Source organism: Cinclus cinclus, chromosome 24 (genome assembly GCF_963662255.1).
Source record: "Cinclus cinclus chromosome 24, bCinCin1.1, whole genome shotgun sequence".
NCBI lineage: Eukaryota > Metazoa > Chordata > Aves > Passeriformes > Cinclidae > Cinclus > Cinclus cinclus.
Genome location: NC_085069.1, coordinates 4,365,347 through 4,387,355, shown reverse-complemented (window position 1 = coordinate 4,387,355; position 22,009 = coordinate 4,365,347). Strand labels below are relative to the sequence as shown.

At 64.5% G+C, this 22,009-nt stretch overlaps 3 protein-coding genes across 10 annotated transcripts; 1 reads left to right on the top strand and 2 right to left on the bottom strand.

Annotated features, from left to right (window-relative positions):
• Positions 1-634: 634 nt before the first annotated feature.
• PLEKHH3 (pleckstrin homology, MyTH4 and FERM domain containing H3) lies at positions 635-7,601 on the bottom strand. 8 transcript variants are annotated; one of them, XM_062508186.1, is made up of 13 exons: positions 7,389-7,601; positions 5,407-5,462; positions 4,657-4,745; positions 4,336-4,530; positions 3,999-4,156; positions 3,716-3,866; positions 3,234-3,531; positions 2,929-3,136; positions 2,562-2,698; positions 2,327-2,447; positions 1,803-2,252; positions 1,539-1,730; positions 1,149-1,459 (listed from the first exon to the last, which is right to left on the bottom strand). In XM_062508186.1, the coding sequence occupies exons 1-13, from the start codon at positions 7,539-7,541 to the stop codon at positions 1,277-1,279; spliced, it is 2,391 nt and encodes a 796-aa protein (XP_062364170.1). In that variant the 5' UTR covers positions 7,542-7,601; the 3' UTR covers positions 1,149-1,276. The 8 variants fall into 8 exon arrangements, with proteins under 8 accessions (XP_062364164.1, XP_062364166.1, XP_062364167.1 ...); XM_062508188.1 differs by having other exon boundaries at positions 1,539-1,661; XM_062508187.1 differs by having other exon boundaries at positions 3,716-3,839.
• A 2,114-nt stretch (positions 7,602-9,715) lies between these two features.
• CCR10 (C-C motif chemokine receptor 10) lies at positions 9,716-14,062 on the bottom strand. Its single transcript, XM_062508493.1, has 4 exons — positions 13,805-14,062; positions 12,018-12,073; positions 11,110-11,152; positions 9,716-10,798 (listed from the first exon to the last, which is right to left on the bottom strand). The coding sequence occupies exons 1-4, from the start codon at positions 14,060-14,062 to the stop codon at positions 9,716-9,718; spliced, it is 1,440 nt and encodes a 479-aa protein (XP_062364477.1).
• On the top strand, positions 14,061-21,772 carry CNTNAP1 (contactin associated protein 1). The gene is made up of 24 exons (XM_062508241.1): positions 14,061-14,139; positions 15,204-15,305; positions 15,482-15,675; positions 15,775-15,922; positions 16,119-16,322; positions 16,390-16,574; positions 16,660-16,803; positions 17,131-17,392; positions 17,472-17,621; positions 17,689-17,860; positions 17,949-18,055; positions 18,161-18,280; positions 18,422-18,625; positions 18,716-18,872; positions 19,028-19,155; positions 19,271-19,438; positions 19,516-19,734; positions 19,816-20,055; positions 20,130-20,366; positions 20,543-20,670; positions 20,784-20,877; positions 20,995-21,228; positions 21,350-21,397; positions 21,483-21,772. Exons 1-24 carry the CDS (start codon positions 14,061-14,063, stop codon positions 21,671-21,673), a joined length of 3,915 nt encoding a protein of 1,304 aa, XP_062364225.1. The 3' UTR covers positions 21,674-21,772.
• The last annotated feature ends 237 nt before the right edge of the window (positions 21,773-22,009 follow it).

The following is a 22,009-nucleotide window of genomic DNA, read 5'->3' as shown; positions in this document are numbered from 1 at the left end:
GACCGGCACCGCCCTGCCCACAGAGCACATGGCACCCACATGGATATTCTGTTGGAGTGAGGCCCTGTGCAGGGGTGGGCCATGAGGGGCTTGGGGTGCCCTCACTACTCAGGATCTGAGGCAGGAGACAGCAGCACCAGGAAGGACATGGGCTTGAGGCCGTACAGTGTCAGGTGATAATGGACACATCAGCTCTGGTCGTGACCTGTGGGAGCTGGGCTGTCGGCTGGGGAGAAGGGGCAGTGCTGGCACTATCCCAAGCCTAGGCAGCCCAAAGTGAAAATTGGCCTTTGGGGCACAGAGCAGGTGACTAAAAATACAACCACCCTGGCAGCATGGGCTCCCACGCCCTCTTTGGCAGCGGCCCCGTGGTTGGGGCAGTTCCCCCCGCTGGGGCAGCCAGTGCCAGGGGCTGCCGGAGAGCTGGAGCTGTCTGTGCTGTTGGTGAAATGCCAAAGGTCGCCTGGCAGTGACCAGAGGGACAGCAGTCCCTGCCCCCAAGGACATGCTGTGCTGCTCCTCCCCGCTGCCTGTCCCAGGCCCTGCTGCCCTGGCTGCCCCAGGGATCTGGCTGTCCCAGCCTCGTGCTGTCAGCCCACGCTCCAGGACAGGAGGCCCAGCCTTTCCTTTGTGCATTTATTTAGAAAAACAATCAACCAACCCCCCCCATCCCAAGACAGAACCAACAAACTCTACAGAGGCAACACTGAGGGGCTGAGCCCCAGCCGTACCAGCTGCCACTCCACAAGCCACCCCTGTGACATAAGCCTGGCCACAGGGCCACCGCAGAGCCCAGCCACTCATGCAGGAGGCACCCACGGGTCCCTGGGGCAGCTTGGCTAAAGCTGCCCGCAGCTTTCCAGAAGGGGTGGGTCCAGAGGACGGACAGACAGATGATGGCACAGCACTACTGCCTGGTACCCTCTGCTCGGGGTCAAGCCCCCAGAGCACGAGCAGAGTGGCCAGGAACACAAGTGCTGGAGGCAAAGGCACCAGGGTATAGGGGAAGGGGTCAGGCCTGGGGGCAGTCTGGGGGACCGCAGCAGGGCGGCCCTGCTGTCCACCAGGGAAAGTGCTGGGAGATGTGGGGCGCGCAGGCGCTCAAAATAAATTAAGGGAATAGCCAGAAAGGCAGTGGCAGTGGGAGAGCACGATCCCCTGCCCCCCTGCTCTCTGAAGCAGCTGGGGGCCAGCACAGACCTGCCACTGCTGCTGGACTTGGCGGCCCTCCCACACCGGCCATCGGAGCACCTGAATGGCCACACCCACTGCTGGGCTACCTGGGGGAGGAACCCACTGATGGCCGGTGCTGCCAGGGCCTGGCCCCAGGGCAGAGCCCCTGGGGCAGCACAGTGGGCTCCGAGGTGGGGTGACTGGTGGGAGGCTCCTGGGGCCGGGGCAGCCGCTGGGCACCTGCAGAGGCCAGGTACGTGTTGAGGAGCTGGGCAATCTCATCCACCTGCAGGTAGAGCAGGCATAAAGTTCAGTCCAGGGCAGCCTTGGTGAGAGGGGAGGGTGGAGGGATGGCAGCTCCTTACCTGGGAGGTCTCAAAGAGCAGGTCTCGATCCTCCACGGAGAGGCGGAAGGTGCTGCTGTCGGAGGCACCAAAGGAGGAGATGCGGCCGTAGCAGAAGCTGTCCAAGGGCTCGGGCTCTCCTGGCTTGTAGAGCGAGACGGCCTTGGCCCCGATGCTCAGCCACAGACGCTGGGGCGCAGAGCCCACTGGGCTCTGGAGAGAGACGGGCGTCAAGGTTGCCCGCTGCGAGGGCTGCCCCTGTACCACACCCAGCCGGGGCCTCACCGCGTGCAGGTCGACATCGAAGAGCGTAGAGCCAAAGCCAGGCCACTCACGCACCAAGGCCACGTAGGCGGCCATGGCCTCGGGCCGGCCCATGCCCTGCAGCAGCTTCCACTTCTCCACAATGGCAGCCATGGTGCTGGCCCCCTCCTCGCGCAGACGGCCCCGCAAGCGCTGGTCCCGCTCCGCACGTTGCTTGGCCAGCGCCTGACCCCAGAGCCCGCCGGCCAGCAGCCCTGCACGCAGCCGGGCCCCCCGGCACTTGGTGGGGGGCTGGTGGGGCGGGGGCGGCAAGCGGGCATGCAACACGTGGGGTGGGAAGAGCTCCTCCAGGCGAGGGAAGGGCGCGTGGGTGGAGAAGTCGCTGTTGAGACTCTGCAGGCGCAGGGCCGCCAGTGTCTGCAGCGTCTCCTCTGATGTGGGCACGTAGCCCCGCAGCACCATCTCGTGTGCCTGCGAGAGAGAGGGGTGAGCCGGCACGGCCACCACACCACGGCACAGTACATCCACCCCAGCGGGCTGCTCACCTGCTCAAAGAGGAGGGCAAACTCCAGGCTGTCCCGTGGGACATTGTCCGTGTCCAGGAAGCCGTAGTGCTTGAAGCAGAGCCGGCATGGTGGGTCCTGCTCCCGGTCGTCTCCAGCCAGGCTGCAGCAGACGGGACCGGCTCCATCAGCTTGTGGATGTGCCCATACTATCTTGTCCCCTCCCACCCGTGGCCCCCCCTCTCCTCCGTAGGAAACAGAACAGGAGGACATTTACTTTTCAAACCTGGTGAGGACATCAGCCAGCAGTGTGGCACTGCCCACTGGCTGCTCCCGTCGCCGGGACTGCTCGTAGAGCGCAAAGAGGTTGGGGCTTTGGGACAGCCCCAGGCGTGACACAAGTTCCTGGGCCACCTGGGCGAGACAAAGGCAACCGATGGTGACCACGTGTTCCTGGCCACGGCACTCAGGGCTGCAAAGGGACACAGACAGGTCATGGTAGGCAAAGGCAGACAGCCCCTGGCCCCTCTCCACCATGGCTTAGCTGGGAGAGGCCCTGCTCACCTGCTGTGGCACACTGACCACCCAGCCCTGTGCACCAAAATGTCCCCAGCCCCCTGCCTGGCAAAGCCATAACCCCTCACCTCCTCAGCTGTGGTATGGGAACTGATGGCCACACTGCAGGCGGGCACGCCAGGACAGTGCACTGTGCAGATCATCTCTTGCCGCTGCATCAGCACCAGGATCTCCTCCAGAGAGGGCACACACTCCCTCCCCTTCGTCTTTTCCAATGCCTCCCGGATGAAGCAGGCATATTTGGCCATCTCCGAGGCAGGAAAATGGCTCTCTGTCCTGCAAGACACGCCAGGATGATCAGGGTGAGACTGATCTGAGGGGCACCCAGCACCTGGTGAGCTCCCTGGTGGCAACTGGCACCTCTGGCACTCACCTGTCCAGGTGGAAGCGCAGGAAGCGCAGGACAGGCGGGGAGGGCAGGAAGGTGCAGCTCATGCAGGTGAGGAGCTGCCAGTAGTGCAGGTCTCCCTGCCCACCTGGCGCCGGTGGCTCTGTAGTCTGCTTCACCAGCTGGCAGTAGATCTCATCCACCAGCGGTGGCAGGTCCAGGCAGGTCTGCAGGACACCCTGCATCAGCGGCACCGGGTCCCGCTCTGACTCCAGCTGCTGCAGCGAGTTGAAGAGCTTCACAGCCTCATCACGCAGCGTGGTGTAGCTGCAGGGCCCAGGGGCTGTGGGATGGGATGAGGGTTAACAGCCCTGTGGTTCTCCCCAGGACCCCCCTGCCAGCAGCTGGGCACTGTCCTCACACCCAGGGCCAGCCAGGCCCCCGCCCCGCACAGTGTCCAGCCCAGCCAACACTGCCACCAGCCTAGAGTGTAGAACCCAGCTCTGTGCCCCCCACCTGCCTCTCACCACTTTGGTCCAGGCTGCCGTAGGGGAAGGGCAGCAGGGGAGCGTAAAGGGGGCCACTGGTGTAGCGCAGGATGGGGTTGCAGCGATAGATCTGCTCCAGAACCTCGGGGCTGTCTCTGTGCTCCTGGGGGGGGCAAAGCAATGGCAGCAGCTGCAGAGGGGTCACCTGGCTGAGTGCCTGGCACAGAACCCCACCCCCACCCTGGGGTATGCGAGGCCTCAGACATTCATCCCAGCGCTGCCTACAGCTGTGGGCATGGGCAGCCCGGTGCCATGGGCTCACCTCAACATCACGCATGAGCAGCTGGGTGGGCGTTTGGACAGGTGCTTTGCTGTCAATGACCTTCTGCACGGCGCACACCCAGCGCACAGCCTCGTTGAGGTGCTCCGTGTACAGGCGGTAGCAATGCTTCCTGCCAAACACCGTCACACTCCAGTAGCCTGCGAGGGACAGACCCATTCACCCACTCTGCACCAGCACCCCAGCCAGGCTGGTTCAGTGCCCCAGGGCTCAACATAGCCTCTCCTTTGGGCAAAAGAGGCCCTCAGGACTGGGAGGGTAACACAGGGCACAAGGGGCTGGGAAGACACAGCCCGGCCAAGGGGTATGGGCACCTCACCTGTCTCCTTGTAGAGCTGCTTGTCCGGCCAGAGCACAGAACAGAGGCTGGTGAGCACCAGGGAGCCCAGCCGCCGGGCCCCCTTCTCATTGCTGCTGTAGTAGTCCAGGGAGTCAGGTGTCAGCACGAACCAGTACTTCCGAGGACGGATCCAGGGGTTCTTCATGCAGCCCCGCATCTCCCGCTGCAGCCAGCCTGGGAAGGGGAACCCTCAGCCCTCACTGACATCCACCCCACCAGCTTCTCGGCACAGGGAAGGGTCTGCACAGATCTGACCATCCCTCTGGGATGGGAGCAGCCACAGCTGGGGCACAATCCTACCTTTCACGAGAGCATCAGGGTCATCCTCCACTGGCCCTGGGCCCTTCTCCACGATGAGGCTGCGCATCTCCTCTGCAACAAGCAGGGACCTGAGGACAACATGGGGCTGAGCTCACGTACCCATGGGGGTCCCCCACAGCCCCTGAGCAGGGAGCTGGCCTCGGGTGTGGGATGAGCCCAAGGGGCTCTGTGCACCCCACAGCCCTGCGGTGGGAACGCGGCAGTGTCATTGGGTGCAAATGACCCCGGCTAAAAATAAGCTGTTTGCAGTCTTGGCCCTGCCAAGGAATTCGGAAAATGAACAACCAGGAAGGAATGTTGGCAGCAGCGTCAGTACTGCGAGTACAGGGAGCGAGCAGGCCCCTGTGCCCCGGCACCCCGTCTTCCTCAGCACCAACCACCCCAGGGCACAGCCTCTGCTGATGGACACAGCCTGGCAGAGCCTCCTGGCACAGGAGGAGTCATGCACAGCCCCAACAGCTAAGCCTGCGGCAGTCAAGCTATCCAGCATGGCAAGGGGATGGAGATAATGCGTGAGGATGCACCAGGCATGGGGACAAGCATGGCAGTCCCGGCTCTGCCACTCCCTGTGCCACTTGACAGAGCCGCACAGTCTGGTGCTAGCTCTGTGGGCAGGATGGTTCAGCACACACCAGCACCAGGGCAACCTCCCACAACATGCCAGTCCCTCGGCTCCTGCAGCACCCCACAAGGGACACGATGTAGGATGGAGGCAGGGAGATCACTCACCGCTCCGAGCCACTGCTGCTACGGGTGGGCTGGCTCAGGCTCACCTCCAGGGATCCCTGGGGAGGAAGGAGACATCTCAGCTCCATGGTCATTACCTGGCACCCCAGGCTATCCCCCCATTACTGTATGTCTCCTCGTCAACCCAGCTCTGGGCCCAGAGAGACAGGCTCACACCCTGCTGCCATGGGGCAGAAGAGCCCTGGCATCCCCAAGGCCATGGCAAGAATCAGGGCTGCAGCTGGGGCACCCCGCGTGCGGGGACAGCCGGCAGGCACGCTGGCCATGTGTCCTCAGCTGACCCGGCTGGCTGAATACCGTGCAGAATTGCACAAGGTCAGTGCTGAGTAATACGCTTACAGCACAAAGTCCCATTGTAATGGGGCCACTGACTTCCTGCCCGCGGCGGTGGGACGCAGCACTGGGAAGTCCCTGGCCCTGCAGTAGGACAGGGTCAGTTCCTCCTCACGCAGCACAACTTGACATGGACGGTGCCGCTCACGTGACAACCCTGGCACACATGCTGGGACACGAGGCAGAGCCCAGGCACAGGCAGGCACCGGGTCGGGCATGGTGCCCAGCAGAGTGGGGTGCGGGGACATGGAAGTACCGACAGCGCTGTCCTGGGAGATGCACGGGAGCTCCTGCCAGCTGCAGCCCAACAGGGCAGCTAGAGGCACGACAGGCTAGAGCATGCAACGCCAAGAAAAAGAGACAGATGCTAAAAATAGTGACGTGGAGGGGGGAGCCGCCACAGGTATGGTTGTGCTGTGGGGCAGGGCCGGACACCACTGACCTGTGGCATTAAGGGCACCTGTCACATAATGCTGGTATTCGTGCACAGGGCCAGCACCTCCAGACACTGCCTCACTGCCGAGGCTGGGGAAGGCCTCACGCACTCCTCTGGGCTGCAGGCATGGAGGCAGTGCCTAGTTTCTTGAGGGCAGTCCAGAGGAGGCAGCGGTGGCAGCCGGCTCCTTCTCAGGGATATAAATAAACAGGAAAGGAGACACGGCGATAGGGCCAGGGTAGCTGCTCCCACGCTCCCACGAAGGGAGCAACTGTGGGTTTCCAAAGACCCCCCGGCCACAGGAAAGGGCTCTCCGGGGAGCTGGCGTCACCAGTCGCCCACGCCAGTCCGGAGCCAGTGTGGCCCATGGGATGTGGGAAGCCCAAAGACGGCTCCTTACGTAGTTGTGCCCTCGGCACTGCCACCAGTTCCCAGAGGGCCCAACTCCAGCCCTGTCACTGTCCCCACTTCCCACCGTCCCACTGCTGGGAATGGGGCCCTGCTGCTAAAGGACCGACAGCGTAGGGTTGCCCCTAGCCCTGCACAGCCCGGGCCGTACTGCAGCCCCTGCAGTGGGGAGGGAAGAGGGGCCACAGCAAGTGGGACCAGTCAGCAAGGTAGTCACCCTCCCCTGCGTCCCCCGAGTCCGGGCTGTGACTCGGCCCCACGGCCCCCGGTGCAGGAGACCACCGGGACAGACAGGAGGCCCCCGGGAGCCCGGGCTGCCCGCGCACCCCGCGCTATCAGCCGTCGCACACGCAGCCCGGCCGGAGGAAGCACCGGTTTCCGCCACTCCGTTTCCCTCCAGAGAGGAAGCAGCCGGAGAGGGGAGATCCAGGCCCGCTCCCCACGCCCGGCACGTGCTCCCGGGACAGCCCCGACCCGCTCCGGCGGGGCACTCCCGGCGCACCGGGCCACCGCAGGTCTGGCGCGGGTCTGGCACGGTAGCCCCGAGGCAGATACGTCCCAAGGAGCGGGCAGCAGCACCAGCCGACACCCAGCGGTCAGCGGCTCCCGTGAGGATCGGTCCTGCCCCGCGGGCCCGGGACCACCCCGCCCGCCCGCCCGGAGCCTTCCCTGGGCTGCAGCTCGCCCGCACCCGCCGGAACGAGCCACCCCTGCACTCCGCGGGACCACCCCAGCGGCTCGGCGCTGCTCGTCCCACTGGCCGTCCCAGAGCCGGTGTCGGCCCCACCTGGTCTCCCTGGGCGCGGAGCTCGAAGGACGCCTCCTCCTCCTCTTCGGCCTCGCCGTCCGCCTCCCGCTCCGCCTCGCCGTAGTCCCGCCGCAGCAGCGTAAAGCCCCGTCGACAGCACAGCAGCCACCACAGCCCGCCCGGGAACGGCATCGCCCCGCCGACACCAACGGGACGGCACCGGGACGCGACGGGACCGGCCCGCCCCGCGCACCGGCCGCCGGCCCCGCCGCCGCCCCGGGCGGGCCGGGCCGCGCGTCACCGGGCGCCGCCAATCGCCGCGCGCGGCCCGGGGCGGAGCTCCTGCCCGGGGCGGCGGAGCCGCCGGTGCGTCAGCGGCGGGGCGGGGGCAGCGCGGGGCCGGGCTGAGGTAGGGCCGGTGCTCCCGGAGCCGCCGCCGGTGGGCTGCACCGTGTACCCGTGGCACCTGACGGGGCACCGGCCCTTGCCCTGCCCCGCGGCACCCCGGTCGTGCGCTGCTCTGGCTTCTGCGTGCGGCAGCGCTGGCGCTCGTCCCAGCGTGGCGACTCAGCCCGGTGTGGTGCCAAGTTTTTGCCAGCGGGCGGCACCATGGGCTCTGTGCTCGGCTAGGAGGGCTCCGTGGGCTGGAGGGCACCGTGTCAGGGCAGGCCTGTCCTGCAGGCCCTCATAGCGCCTTTCCACAAAAGAGCTGGTGCCAGGCGTTCATGGTGGGGTCACACCCGGTTCCACAACTGTGTGGCTCAGCTCAGCTCAGCTCAGCTCAGCCCTGGGCTCTGCCCTGTGGCAGAGGGTCTGCAGCACCCTCAAGCCATCCCATCGGTGCCCTGGCAGCGTCCAGGCCCTGGCGCCACTCCCAAAGCCCCAGGAGTTAAGGGCTCTGGCTTTGCTGCAGCTGTTGGGTCACCGCCATCCCTGGCAGCCTGGGTGCTGGGATGCGCAGGCTGCCAGTTCCCCTCCCACACAGCCTGCTCTGGATTGTGCCTGGGGCTGAGCCCCTGGTGTGGGGCCGGCTGTGCAGCCAGGGCAGTCACGGGCATTGAGCAGAACCCAGCAGCTATAGGGGCAGAAGAGGACTGGAGCGAGACCAGCCAAGACCACAGGCTGGGTGGGCAGCAGGAGCATCTGTGCTGTCTGGCGAAGAACTGTCCAAATCTGGCCCTTGATCCCCACAGAGGGCTGCGGGGTACAGAGGCCCATCACCCCACCTCTGTGGCTGCTGAGTCAGCAGTAGCCTGTTTCTGGCCCAGCAGTAGGTGAAGCTTCTGGAATGGCTTATTCTAGTCGAGCCCTGGACTCGACTCCCAAACAGAGCAGGGAGTGAACAGGAAGTAGCCTCCAGCCCCGGCAGGACCGGGAGCGCTTCTATGCATGCCCAGCTCTGTTGAGAGACTCCATGAGAAGCTGCACCACAGCCAAGGCCAGTCCTGTTCCCGGTACTCTGGAGCGCTTCTTTAGCCAGGCCTGGCGAGTGGGACACTGCACGGCCCCTGTTCTGCCGGCCCATTGCACCATGTGCCAGCCAATGGGACATGTGTCGCTCGCCATGTCCTAGCCCGTGGTCATGTGTTGGTCGCCACGTGTCCGGGCCGCGCCAACTCCAGCGCAGCGCCCTGGTGCCGGAGAGCATGTTGGCCGGGATGTGCAGAGGAGCTCGTGGTCAGAGTAAGGAGAGAAGACAAATGCTCCTCTGCACCCCCCCCCCCCTGGGGTGCAGGACCCAAGGGTTTTACCGGGGAGTCTCTGCTGTCCCCTGTCCGGGGGCTCCCTGTCCCTCCAGCAGCGGGGACGAGCGGAGGGCGGCCAGGAAGCGCGAGCTTCTGCTGCCTCCTGCAGGCATCGCCCGCCAGTGCTGGTGGCCAAGGAGCCGCCCCCGGCCCCACAAAACCTCCCCCGGGGCAACGTCGCCCCGCACGGAGACTGCGCTCGCCCACCGGGATTCGTTCGGGGTTTATTTGTGAGAGTGGGAACCAGCTGGCTGCCGGGCCCCGCTGTTGTACCCACCGACCCAGCCCACGGTACCGCCCGGACCCCCACAGCATGTGATACATTGCATGGCCCCTGAGACGCGTGACATTGCAGGGCTCCCCTGAAATGCGTGACATTGCGGGGACCGCAGCCCGGCGGGTAGCCGGGCAGTGAAGACACTCGCAGGGCATGCAGGCGCTGCGGGGCTGCTCTTCTCTCTGCCCAGGCGTGTGCAGGCGCCGTGCGGATTGCCTGGTGTGCTGCCCGTGCCCAGATGCTCACTGGGGCAGGTCCGTGCACGGACGGGGCTGTGCCTGGGGAGTCGCGGAGGGACCGAACCCTGCGGCGCCGGTCCCTGGCCGGGGGCGGGCACTGTGCTTCTACATCACGTCCAAGCAGCTGGAGAGCGATGTCCGCCGGCGAGGACTGGGGCAGCCGGAGCACCGCGGGTCGAGGGACCCCACGCAGCCGGCGTCGCTGGCGAGCTGCCACAGCTCCCGGCGGAAGCGCTGGCCAAGGAAGGCGTAGAGCAGGGGGTTGAGGCAGCAGCGCAGGTACGCCAGCCCGCCCGTGACCAGCAGTGCCAGGTCCTTGCGGCGGCTCTGCGCGCAGCTCATCTCCCAGGTGGCCAGCAGCTCGGCCGCGTCCAGCAGCACCATCAGGCTGTGGGGCAGCTGCAGGGCCACAAACACGAGCACGAGGGCCAGCAGCACTCGCAGCGCCCGGTGGGGCTGGGCACCGCGGGCCGCCAGCAGTGTTCGTGCCACTACTGCGTAGCAGATTGCCATCACCAGGAAGGGCACCGCGAAGCCGAGCACCACCTGCACCAGGTTGGTGGCCCCCCGAGCTGCCCGTGAGACCACACGGGGGAAAACGACACGACAGAGCCGGATATCCTGGTGCTGCTCTGCCTGGCTGTAGATGAACTGGGGCAGGGCTAGCAGCAGGGCCAGCAGCCAGGCCAGCCCCGCTGTCAGCCAGCCGTGGTGGCGAGCTCGTGTGCGCAGGCGGAAGGCAGAGCGCGCCCGCACAATGGCCACATAGCGATCTATGCTGATGCAGGTGAGGAAGAGGAAGCCGCTGTAGAAATTGAGGGAGTAGAGACCCTGCAGTGCCTTGCAGGCGGCTGTGCCTGAGGACCAGCCCTGCAGCGTGTTGGTGATGGTGAAGGGCAGCGTCAGGAGCAGCAGGAGGTCAGATAGAGCGAGGTGCAAGAGGCAGACCTCGGTGACACTGTGTACCTGGCGGTAGCGGGTGTGTGTGAGCAGCACCAGCCCATTCCCCATTGTGCCCAGCAGTGAGAGCAGCAAGTACACGGCAGGCTGGAAGATGCGGGCGAAGCCCTGTACTTCCTGCTTCTCACAGAGCTCAGGCAACATGCCTGCCTCGCCCGAGTACCCGTCCTCCCAGGGGTAGAAGTCAGTGGTGGCCATTAGCTCTGTTGAGACGGGGCTGGGAGTCACCTGTGCAGAGGGAAGCTGAGTGAGGAGGGCTCGGCAGTGGTGGACCGGCCACGAGGTGCAGAGTCACACCCAGGGCAGCCCTTCTCCACCCAGCCTCACCACGGGGAACGCGGGTGTGCCACAGCCCCCGGTCCCTCGCAGGGTTTGTTTCCGTCTTACATCCATCCCGCAGCAGGGGGAGGTTCACCGTGCTCAGTCATTGCAAGAGTGACTGCACACTTCCCGAGCAGCTGTTTGTAATGCAGAGCTGGTGGAGGGACATAACCCCAGCCACAGCGTCCCTAGCACAGCACCATGTTCCACAAACTTACCCTGAACCTGTCAGGGGAACTGCTCTGGGGCTCAGTGCCCAGCCTATGGCCCCAGCAACCCTGAGCAATTCAGTCTTGTGGATCCACACCAGCATCCCCAGGTGCCCAAAGCCTCCACACACCACCCTGGGGTCCCCAGTGTGGGCACTGCCTGGTCCTGCTCCCAGATAGGGAGCTCCTGCCTCACACAGGTTGCAGGCAGCTGAGCCCAGTGCTCCCACCTCCCAGCTGCTCAGCCCTGCTCTGGGGCAGCAGGACAGTGCTGCAGCTTGGTACTGGTCATTTGGGACCCCACTGACCTGGAGATCAGGATCTGACACTCTCTGACTCACAGTAGCCTCACAACAGCAATTTCACTCTGACCCCTGTCAGTGAACTTGGCAGGTGGGCTTGAATCCCTCAGCTGCTCTGGGGCCACAGGTGGGATCAGAACCCAGTGCCTGAGGCAGCTCTCCAGCAGCTCCTCTAGTCCCTTTCCTGCTCGGGAAAAGGACTGCAGGGCTCCTGCAGGGGCCTGGAGCACCAGGCACTGCCCTGATTCCCCAAGGTTTTGCCTCTCAGTCTAAACTCACAGGGCTCACAAGAGAATTACCTTATAAAACTAAGAAAAGCCAGTGATGGGGGGGGGCGGGGTCTGCCTTCCTCCCAGCAAACCCCTCACCCTGCAGCCCACTCACCTGCTCCATCATTGCACAGCAGTCTTTCGCTCGGCCAGTGGGTCTGAAGCTGTCGGTGTCTCAGTGCTCTGTAACCTGTGGTTTCACTACGTGCTGCTCCTGATACTGAGAATGGTGCAAAACACAGGCCCAGCCCAGGGGAGGAAGGCAGGTGCGACCCCCCCTTTGGAGCCTGTCCTGAATCCTTTACTCGGTGCATCTTTTACATCTGCATGCTGGGGATGGAAATACCGTATCTGCTCAGTCTCTGTCATATGGATGTACAGGCCATACCCAGGAGAACCCAGCTAGGGGAGCAGGGTCTGGCCAAAAGCATCCAGCACATGCAGGAAAACCCAGCCCACCCCCAGGGCTCTTGTTGGCTCCTGCAGGACCAGAGGGAATGGGGCCAGTGAGTGGAGTGGGGGCTGCTGTGGGCTGGCACTGAGCTGAGCATAGGCAGGATGTTCCTCCAGCAGGATCGACAAAGCCCTGTCTTGTCTAGGACCATCTTTTCCTGATGGCAAACATGGTGGTTCCAGAAGCTGAGGTGGCTGCTGGTGCAGGGCATACCACCCACAAAAGTGTCCAAACCTGGTGCTGCATCCCCCCAGTGCTGGGCAGGCATGTTGCTGGTTGTTGACAACAAAATTCCCAGCTCCTCATTAAAAAGCAGATTAGTTCCTGTGGGGCAGAGCCCCCACTTTCCCCAGGGGGGAGAAAATTGATCCCTAGCTTTAATGGGCTCCCGGCCATAATCCCTCAATCCCCCCTTCTCCCAGCTATAGCTGTTTTTGCCAGGGCTTATCTCCAGTATGCCCTCAGCCCTCCTGCTGCCTCCAGACGGGCACAGGATCCTGGGTGCTCACTGTGGGGCTGTGGAGCTACACTCTGGATGAAGAGTAGCCAGGACAGGTTTTCTCAGCCTCCAGGGGGTCCCCAGGGCTCTTTGCTGGAGGGTCTCTTCCCCCTCTCCTTCTCTTGCTGCAGTGCAGGGATGCTAACCGCAGATCTCTTCCCTGTGCTGGCTCTGGGGATGCCTTCCTGCACCCTGCATCTTGGGGGAAGGGGAGGGAGAAGGGTCCTGGGGACAACGCTAGTCCTACAGCCACCTATGAATGCAGAGCAGGGATTCTACATGTCCCTATTGTGGCTGTCACAGATCTGAGCCAGCACGGGGTCAGGGCGTGGGGCCAGAGCAGGCAGTCCCCAGGATGTCAGGATAAAGCAACGTGGGCTATATCTCTTCTGGGGATGGACCTGCAGGCACTGCCAGGGTCTGGGGGACAGGAGGGTGGGTGCCAATGTCCTCAGCATACAGTTCCAGGTCCTGGTAGCAGAACACCGGTGCACTGCCAGGTGTCCCACATCCCTGCCACATCTGGGGCTTTCTATTCTCTCTCACTCCCCAGCTGCGGCCTGGGCTCTGCCCAGCCAGGGAGGAACCTTACCACCAGCTGCCCGCAGGCTGTTCTGCACCAGGGCACACGCTGCCTGGTCTAGAGCCTCCGGTACAGAGCTGCCTGCAATGGGCAAAGCCTGGCCGTGGTCCTGCTCTATGCTCGGAGCCAGCCTGGACCCACCAGCTGCTGGGGTATCCCTGTCTCTCGGGACTGCTCGAGGCCCCTGGGAGAACAGTTTTACTGCTCCTGCGGGGCCAGGGGACACGGAGCACCGCGGGTAGGTGTATGTAGGGCACGCAGGCACCAACCGCCCCAACCCCTCTGTGGGTGTCTGGGGATGGTTGAGAACAGATACAAGCTAAATCCCTTCTTCTGCACCACTGGAGAGAGCAGCGACCCCGAGACCTGCAGGCTTTAATCCACGGCTTGATTACAAATCGCCGCCACACCACATCTGCTGCTGGGGGGGGGGGGGGGGGGGGGGGAAACAGTGGGCACAGTTCCGAGCCTCCCTGCACGGGGAATGCAGAGGGGTAGAGACGGGGAGGGTCGGGGTGCGGCGGGGACCAGGCGCCGCCTTGGAACGGACCGGGGGTGCCCGGGGAGCTCCTGCACAGCCTCACTGTGCCCCCGTACCCCCACCCACAAGAGCCGTGTCCCGGTGCAGCCCGGGGCGGCCAGCAGCTCGCCGTGCCCAGGAGCGGGGAAATCGGGCTCCCGGGCGGAGCATCTCCCCGGGGCGCGGCGGCGGGGGTGGCCGGGGCTCTGCGCCGCGCCCGGTCCGGTCCGGCCCGGCTTCTTTCCCGCCCCGTGGGCGGAGCCGCCGGCCCCGCTCCGCCGCGCGGCTGCAGCACCGGGAGCGGCGGCGCCGAGGGCGCTCGGGGCGCGCAGCATGGGCGCCCGCCGCCTCCTCGGGCTCCTGCTCGCCGCCTGCGCCGGCTTCCTGCGCCCCGGTCCCGGCTGCCTCGCACGTAAGTGGGGCCGCAGTCCCGGGAGCTGCCGCTCCGCACTGCGGGACCGCGCCCGCCGCCCCGTCCCCGCATCCCCGAGCAGTCCCCGCATCCTCCATTCTCTCGGGCATTCCCCCTTCTTCCCCGGGCATCCCCCAGCATCCCTCGATATCCTCCGCTGCCCCTGTTCTCGTCGTTCCCAAGGTCACCGCCGGACACGGGCGTCCGGGCTCTTCCCCCGACCGCGCCCCGCCCGGGGCGGCCCCGCCGCAGCCCCCCCGCCGGCGGCGGCCCCGCGCCCGGCCGCAGCCACTGGGGACCCGGGACAACCGGGACGCCCCGAGGATTCGGGAAGCCCCGGAATGCCGAGGAGAGCGGGGCCGCCCCGCGGGACCGGCCGGGCTCCGCCAGCACCTCGGCCAGCGCCGCCACCCGCCGGGCTGGCCCCGCCGCGGAGCTGCACCGGGCCCGATCCGCTACCGGGGCGGGGGCAGCCGCTCGGAAACGGGAATCGGCGAGGCCCTGGTCGCACCGGGCAGCTCCCCTTGGCCCCTCGAGCCGGCGCCCGGAGCCCCTTCCCCGGGGCAGCGAGGCGGGGGGTGGTGGTGCAGGGCATGGTAGAGTCGGCTGGCGGTGGACTGGGGTTGATGCAGCACGGTCCTACAGTGATAGCTAAGGATGCTCCTGGCCTCCCCGGGCTCCGTCCGACGGGGTAGGGGATCCTGAAAGAGGTTCGGAACCCCGGCCCCTACGGAGGGTCTTTTGCCGATGCCGCGAGTGTTTGCACGGGATCCCCCGGAATTCCACGCGGGATCGTTCCCCGCCGGGGTGGGGCAGAGTGGGGGTCCCGTCGCCCACGTCAGTGCGGAGGCGGCTGGTGCCGGCGCCGGGGCCCGCAGAGGTGTGTCAGCTCCGCTGCAGTGGGAGGGGAGAGCAAAGCGGGCCCGCCGCTCCGCCACGGGAGCCGCGGGGTCCCCAGAGCCCTCAGGGTCCGCGGGGCTGGGGAGCTTCCACAGGGACACTGCCCAGCTCAGGCAGTGTCATGCACTGCTCCGAGGCCACCCCCAACTCCATTCTCCCCTCAGGACCCTGCTATGATGAGCTCGTTGCTCCCCTTTACTCCTACTCCATCGGTGCCTCCTCCAGATACAACATCTTCTACTCGGCCAGTTTCGCCCGTCTGCACAGTGAGTCCCCCCGCGGAACTGAGATTCAGGCGGGGCGGGGGCACGTGGGAAGGGGGTGTACCTGACCAGGTTTTGCCTCTCGCGGGGCTGAGGGGTCCAGTCAGGTGCTGTGGTGGGGCCGAGCGAGCAGCCGCCGCTCAGTTGGGAGCCGAGCCGCTAAGCTGCTCCCCCCGCAGGCACCAGCGGCTGGTCCCCCGACCCCCGGGACAAGCAGCCCTGGCTCCAGATCGACCTGATGCAAAAGCACCGGATCAATGCAGTGGCCACGCAGGGAACCTTCAACACCTATGACTGGCTTACACGCTACATTGTGCTCTATGGAGACCATCCTACGAGCTGGAAACCCTTCTTCCAGCAGGGCAGCAACTGGGTAGGGAGGAGCCCGGTTTCCCTGTGGGAGGGGGCTCTCTGAGGGGAGTAGAGACCCCTGGCCTGGAGCAAGGTGTTGACAGTGACCCTTCACCCCCAGACATTCTTTGGGAACGTGAATGAGAGCGGGGTGGTGAGGCATGACCTGCATTACCCCATCCTTGCACGATACATCCGCATCATTCCAGTGGCCTGGAACCCGCGCGGGAAGATTGGACTGCGCCTGGGCCTCTATGGCTGCCCCTACCGTGAGTACCTGGCCAGGGGTTCCAGCAGCCCTGCGTGGCGGGATCCTGGCTCTGACACATCTGGAAAACTCTCTCAGAGGGGGTTGTGCCTAGAGTCTGCAGCCATGGCAGAGACCATAGCAAAAGAGTATTCCCCGTGCCAGGGCACCTGCTGCTGCAGGCAGTGACAGGGGTGGGGCTGCTCTGCTCTCCCCAGGGTCCCATGTGCTCTACTTTGATGGGGATGATGCCATCTCCTACCGTTTCCGAGCCAAGAGGGTCAGTACCTTCGAGGATGACATCTCCTTCAACTTCAAGACCCTGGAGCAGGATGGGGTGCTGATGCACGGGGAGGGCTCACAGGGTGACTACATCACAGTGGAGCTCAAACAGGCCCAGCTCTTCCTGCACATCAGTTTAGGTGAGCTGGGGCGAGGGGCTGGGGGTGTGGGCCCAGGGGGCCACTGGCTGATGCTGGTCCTCCCCAGGCAGCAGCCCACTGCATGCCAGTGAGGGCCACACAACGGTGGCGGTGGGCAGCCTCCTGGATGACCAGCACTGGCACTCATTGCACATCGAGCGTCTCGGTCACTACGTCAACCTGACACTGGATGGGGAGGTCAAGCATTTCCGCTGCCGTGGCACCTTCGACCAGCTTGACCTTGAAACTGAGGTGGGTGTACTGGGCAGGGGGCTGCCAGGATGTTGACCTGTGGTATCCTCCAGAGAGGGGCTGACACTCTCCCTCTGCCTCACAGGTATTTTTTGGAGGGGTGATCGACCATGACAAGCAGCACCTCACCTACCGGCAAAACTTCCGGGGCTGTGTGGAGAACATCATGTTCAACGGGGTCAACATCGCTGACCTGGCCCGGCACCGGCGGCCCAACATTCGCTTTGAGGTCCAGCCTTGGGGTGGCCCCTTCTCTGGGAGTCCTCTCCCTGCTGTGGGGGGACCCCTTTCCTGGGTGTCCTTAGCCCCACTGTGGGGTGACCCCTTCCCTGGGGCAAGGCTCCCTGCCCGCTGCAGGGTGACATGGGGCCAGGCAGCAGCTGTGCTCAGCCAAGCGGTGTCAGATTGACCGTGCAAGGTTGTCCCTGGCCTGGGGCGCCTGCCTGGCTCTGCCAGGCATTGGGATCAATTGGGCATGATTGAGGACTGTGGGGATGAGAGGGCCTCCCCTCTATGGGAACATTCCCTTCCTCACCCTTCCCATGGTCACTCCCAGGGCAATGTGGGCCACTACTGCCAGGACCAGCTGATGACCCCCATCACCTTCGCTGGCATCAACAACTACGTGCGGGTGCCAGGGATCCCACGGAGAAACCGCCTGGCTGTCAGCTTCCGCTTCCGCTCCTGGGACACTGTTGGCCTCCTGCTGTACACTGGCTTTGCTGACCGCATGGGCTCCCTCGAGATGGTGCTGAGTGAGGGGCAGGTCAATGTCTCCATCGCCCAGCCTGGCAAGAAGAAGCTGGAGTTTGCCGCAGGTGGGCTGGAGAGCCAGCATGTGGCTGGGGGGTTCAGTCTGGCAGTGGAGCATCCCCACACATCTTCCTCTCCACACAGGGCATCGCCTGAATGATGGCTTCTGGCACTCGGTGCACCTGGTGGCACGGGATGGCTCAGCCGTGGTGACCATTGATGATGATGATGGTGCTGAGTTTCGGGTGGCTCACCCCTTCCAGCTACGCACTGGCAATCAGTACTTCTTTGGAGGTGGGCAGCAGGGCACGGTCCGGGGCAATGGGTGCCTGAGGGCTGCTCACCCCGATCTGTCTTGCAGGCTGCCCCAAGCCGGCCTCAGTCACTGGCTGCCGGTCAAACCAGACAGCTTTCCACGGCTGTCTGCAGATGCTGAATGTAGACATGCAGCCCGTGGACGTGGAGCTGCTGGCACAGCATCGGCTTGCACAATACCACAACGTGTTCTTCAACGTCTGTGGGATCACAGACAGGTATGGACTGGGACAAGGGTGCTGCCTGGCAGTGGGGGGCATTGGGGGGCTGTGCTGGTGCTGGGACAGGAACCCCCTGTGCCCTCAGGTGCACCCCCAACCTGTGTGAGCATGACAGCCGCTGTATCCAATCCTGGGATGACTTCATGTGCATCTGTGACCTGACGGGGTACAAGGGGGAGACCTGCCACAAATGTGAGCCTGGAGCCTTGTGGGTCAGGGACAGTAGGGGCATCTGCAGCCCTTACTCCTGCCTGGTGCCTCCCTTGCACTGATCTTCACCCCATTCTTCTCTTCCAGCCCTTTACAAGGAAACATGTGATGCTTACCGGGTCAGCGGGAAGACCTCAGGCAACTACACCATAGACCCAGATGGCAGTGGGCCACTCAAGCCCTTCACGGTGTACTGTGACATCCGAGGTGGGGAAAGCAGGAGGGCAGAGAGGACCTCTGTCTGGTGCCCCTGGGAACCAGTCTTTGCCTGCGTATTGGAGCTGGAACAGGATAGAGGGAGCAGGGGTATCCCAGGGGTCAAGTCCTAAAGCTCTCCTTTCACTGCAGAGGACCGAGCGTGGACCATCATCCGGCACAACCGTCACTACGGTACGCGGGTGACGGGCTCCAGTGTGGACCAGCCCTACCTGGGGGCCGTGGAGTACTGGAACGCCTCCTGGGCCGAGGTCTCAGCCCTGGCCAATGCCTCTGAGTACTGTGAGCAGCGCATTGAGCTCCACTGCTACAACTCCCGCCTGCTCAACACCCCCTGTGAGTGCCAGGAGAAGGGGGCGGTGCTGCATGGCTGCACTGCAGGGCCGTGACACAGGACTGTGTCCTGACCCTCCTCTGTGCCTGCAGCTGGGCTGCCCTTCAGCTTCTGGATGGGTCGGAATGATGAGCGGCACTACTACTGGGGGGGCTCACGACCGGGCATCCAGCGCTGTGCCTGTGGGCTGGACAAGAATTGTGCTGACCCCCAGTACTTCTGCAATTGTGATGCCGACCATGCAATCTGGTGAGTGGTAGTGGCTGTGGAACAGGAGCTCTGGGGTAGGGGCTGCAGTCATGGGGGGCACAGACTCTGGTGCACTCAGATGGGGGTAACAGGGCTGTGGGCTGATGAAGGGACAGAAACGCCTCATGGCCCTTTTGATGCACTCACATCTGCAGGAGGACAGACAAGGGTCTGCTGACCTTTGTGGACCACCTGCCCGTCACCCAGGTTGTAGTTGGAGACACCAACCGCACTGGCTCTGAAGCCCAGTTCTTGCTGGGGCCCCTACGGTGCTATGGAGACCGTAAGTGACCGGTCCCACAGAACATCCCCTGTCTGCAGAGTGCTTACACCTGCCTGTGGTGTCCCCACATGGAGGGACCCTGCGCATCCCTCACTGCCCCTCCCATGCCCTGCAGGTAACACCTGGAACACCGTCTCCTTCAACAGGGGTGCAGCCCTCATCTTCCCCACCTTCCAGGCCAACCACAGCCTTGACATCTCTTTCTACTTCAAGACCACTGCTCAGTCTGGAGTCTTCCTGGAGAACCCAGGCTACCGAAACTACATCCGCATTGAGCTCAACAGTACGGGGGGGGCAGAGGGTGCAGGGCTGTTGGGGGCAGAAGGGCTGGGGCCTCTTCTCAGCATCGTGTCCTTGCAGCCACTACGGACGTGGCATTTATCTTTGACATTGGGAATGGGGATGAGAATCTGACGGTGCGGTCGGTGGTACCCTGGAACGACGATGAGTGGCACCAGGTGAAAGCTGAGCTCAACGTCAAGCTGGCACGACTGCGGGTGGACAAGCTGCCCTGGGTGGTGCGGCCATTCCCCCCACAGAGCTTTGTCCGCCTGGAATTTGACAGGCCCCTCTACGTGGGTGAGAGCCCCCGGCCACACTCCTGCACCCCCCGGCCCCCAAACGCCACAAGGGCACTCAGTCTTGGCCCCTCTGCTGCAGGTGCAGCAGAGCACAAGATGCGCCCGTTCCTGGGGTGCCTGCGGGCACTGCGGATGAACGGGGTGACGCTCAACCTGGAGGGCAAAGCCAACGAGACGGAGGGTGTGCGGGTCAACTGCACCGGCTACTGCCAGGACCCGCCGGTGCCCTGCCAGAACAGTGGGCTCTGCGTCGAGCGCTACAGCCACTACACCTGCAACTGCAGCATCTCCGCCTTCACCGGGCCCTTCTGCAACCACGGTGAGCGGCTGTGCACCGCGGGGTGGGAGGGGCCGTGGGGCCGGCGTTCCCCTCACCCCTAGGCTCTCCTACAGACATCGGTGGGTACTTCGAGGAGGGCACCTGGGTGCGGTACAACATCCTGCCCATGTCGCTGTACGCCGCCCGTGAGTTCGCCAGCATTGTGAGCAGTCCCTGGCAGCCCCTGCCTGGCTACAACCTCACCAGCGAGGAGGTCAGCTTCAGCTTCAGCACCACCTCAGCACCCGCCGTGCTGCTTTATGTCAGCACCTTCGTCAAGGACTACATGGCCGTGCTTATCAAGGATGATGGTGAGGGCAGGGGCCCCCTGCCCTGGGGCTCACCCAGAGCCTGAATGGGGACCCCTATCTGGTGCTGGGGCTGCACAAGATGCTCCTCTCTGTGGATGCCACTTGCCAACCCTACAGATGGGCTGGAGGTGCTCACTGAGAGGTCCAGCCCTGTGACAGCCCTGTGCCGCCCACAGGGAGCCTACAGCTGCGCTACCAGCTGGGCACCAGCCCCTATGTCTTCACTCTCACCAACAAGCCAGTGACAGATGGGCGGCCCCACCGTGTCAACATCACCCGCCTGCACCGCACACTGTACACCCAGGTTTGGGCTGGGGCACCCTCCCAGTGGGGCCTGGGGGCTTCAGGTCAGGTTGGGGGGGGGGGGGGGTATGGGTGGGGTGGCTCTGTGGGCACTGATGTGCATCTACCTCCCAGGTGGACTATCTCCCTGTCATGGAGCAGCAGTTTTCCCTGTTTGTGGACAGCAAGCTGGACTCACCCAAAAACCTGTACCTGGGTCGTGTGATGGGTGAGCTGGGTCCTGCCCTCAGCTGGGGTCCCATGCTGGGGTCTCCGGGATCTCCTCTGCACAGAATGGCCCTTGTCCTCTGAGATGGATAAGTAATCTCCTTCTGTGGCCCCACAGAAACTGGCGTGATTGACCCCGAGATACAGCGCTACAACACACCTGGCTTCTCAGGCTGCCTCTCAGGGGTGAAATTCAACACCCTCGTGCCCCTCAAAGCCATCTTCCACCCCACCAGCCCCCTGCGGCCCTACAGCATCCGGGGAGAACTGGTGGAGTCGAGCTGTGCCTCAATGCTCCCCCTCAGCACCCTCCTTATCCCTCCTGAGATGGATCCCTGGTACATGGCCACAGGTGGGTGCTGTGGTGGGCCCTGGTGGGGATGGTGCCCTTGTCAAACACCAGCTGCAGAAGGGAAGCACCAGCGTGAGACCTTGCTGCAGCCTGGTCTCAGCTGCCTTCTCTGTCTCTGCAGAGTTCCCCCACGTGCACGACGACGGCTGGATTGGGATCATCATTGGGTGTAAGTGAAGCCTCTGGCTGGTATTCCACCCTGGCACGGCCCTGCGGCTCCTCCCCAATCTCTCACTGCTGTCTCTTCCCCGCAGTCGTGATCTTCCTGCTCCTGCTGCTGTCAGGGCTGCTGGTGCTGCTCTACTTCTACCACCACCGCTACAAGGGCTCTTACCACACCAACGAGCCCAAGGCCATCCAGGATTACGGCGGTGCTACCAAACCGCCGTCGGCACGCAAGGAACAGAACCTGCCCCAGATCGTGGAGGAGCCGAGAGGGGACTAGCGGGGCCGGGATGGGCTCACAGCCCCCGCAGCCCCGGGAGCCGCCCGGGAATGAGCGAGCGTTGCGGGACCAAAAGGCCGAGCACGCCTGAACTGCCAACACCCGCCTTCAGACAGACCGGACCGGACCGGACCGGACCGACCGCCACCTCCTCCCCAAGGCCGCCACTGACCGGGCCCCGGAGGGCGGCCCCGATCCACCGAGCCCCAGCCTCGCTCGCCCCGGACATGCCGACAGCCCCCATGGCGGAGGCAGGCTGCCGCCTCTACAGCTGCCAAATCCTGCCTGTCCTCTGTCGGGGAGCCCCAGGCCCGGTTCCTACCCTCCCTCTGCTCG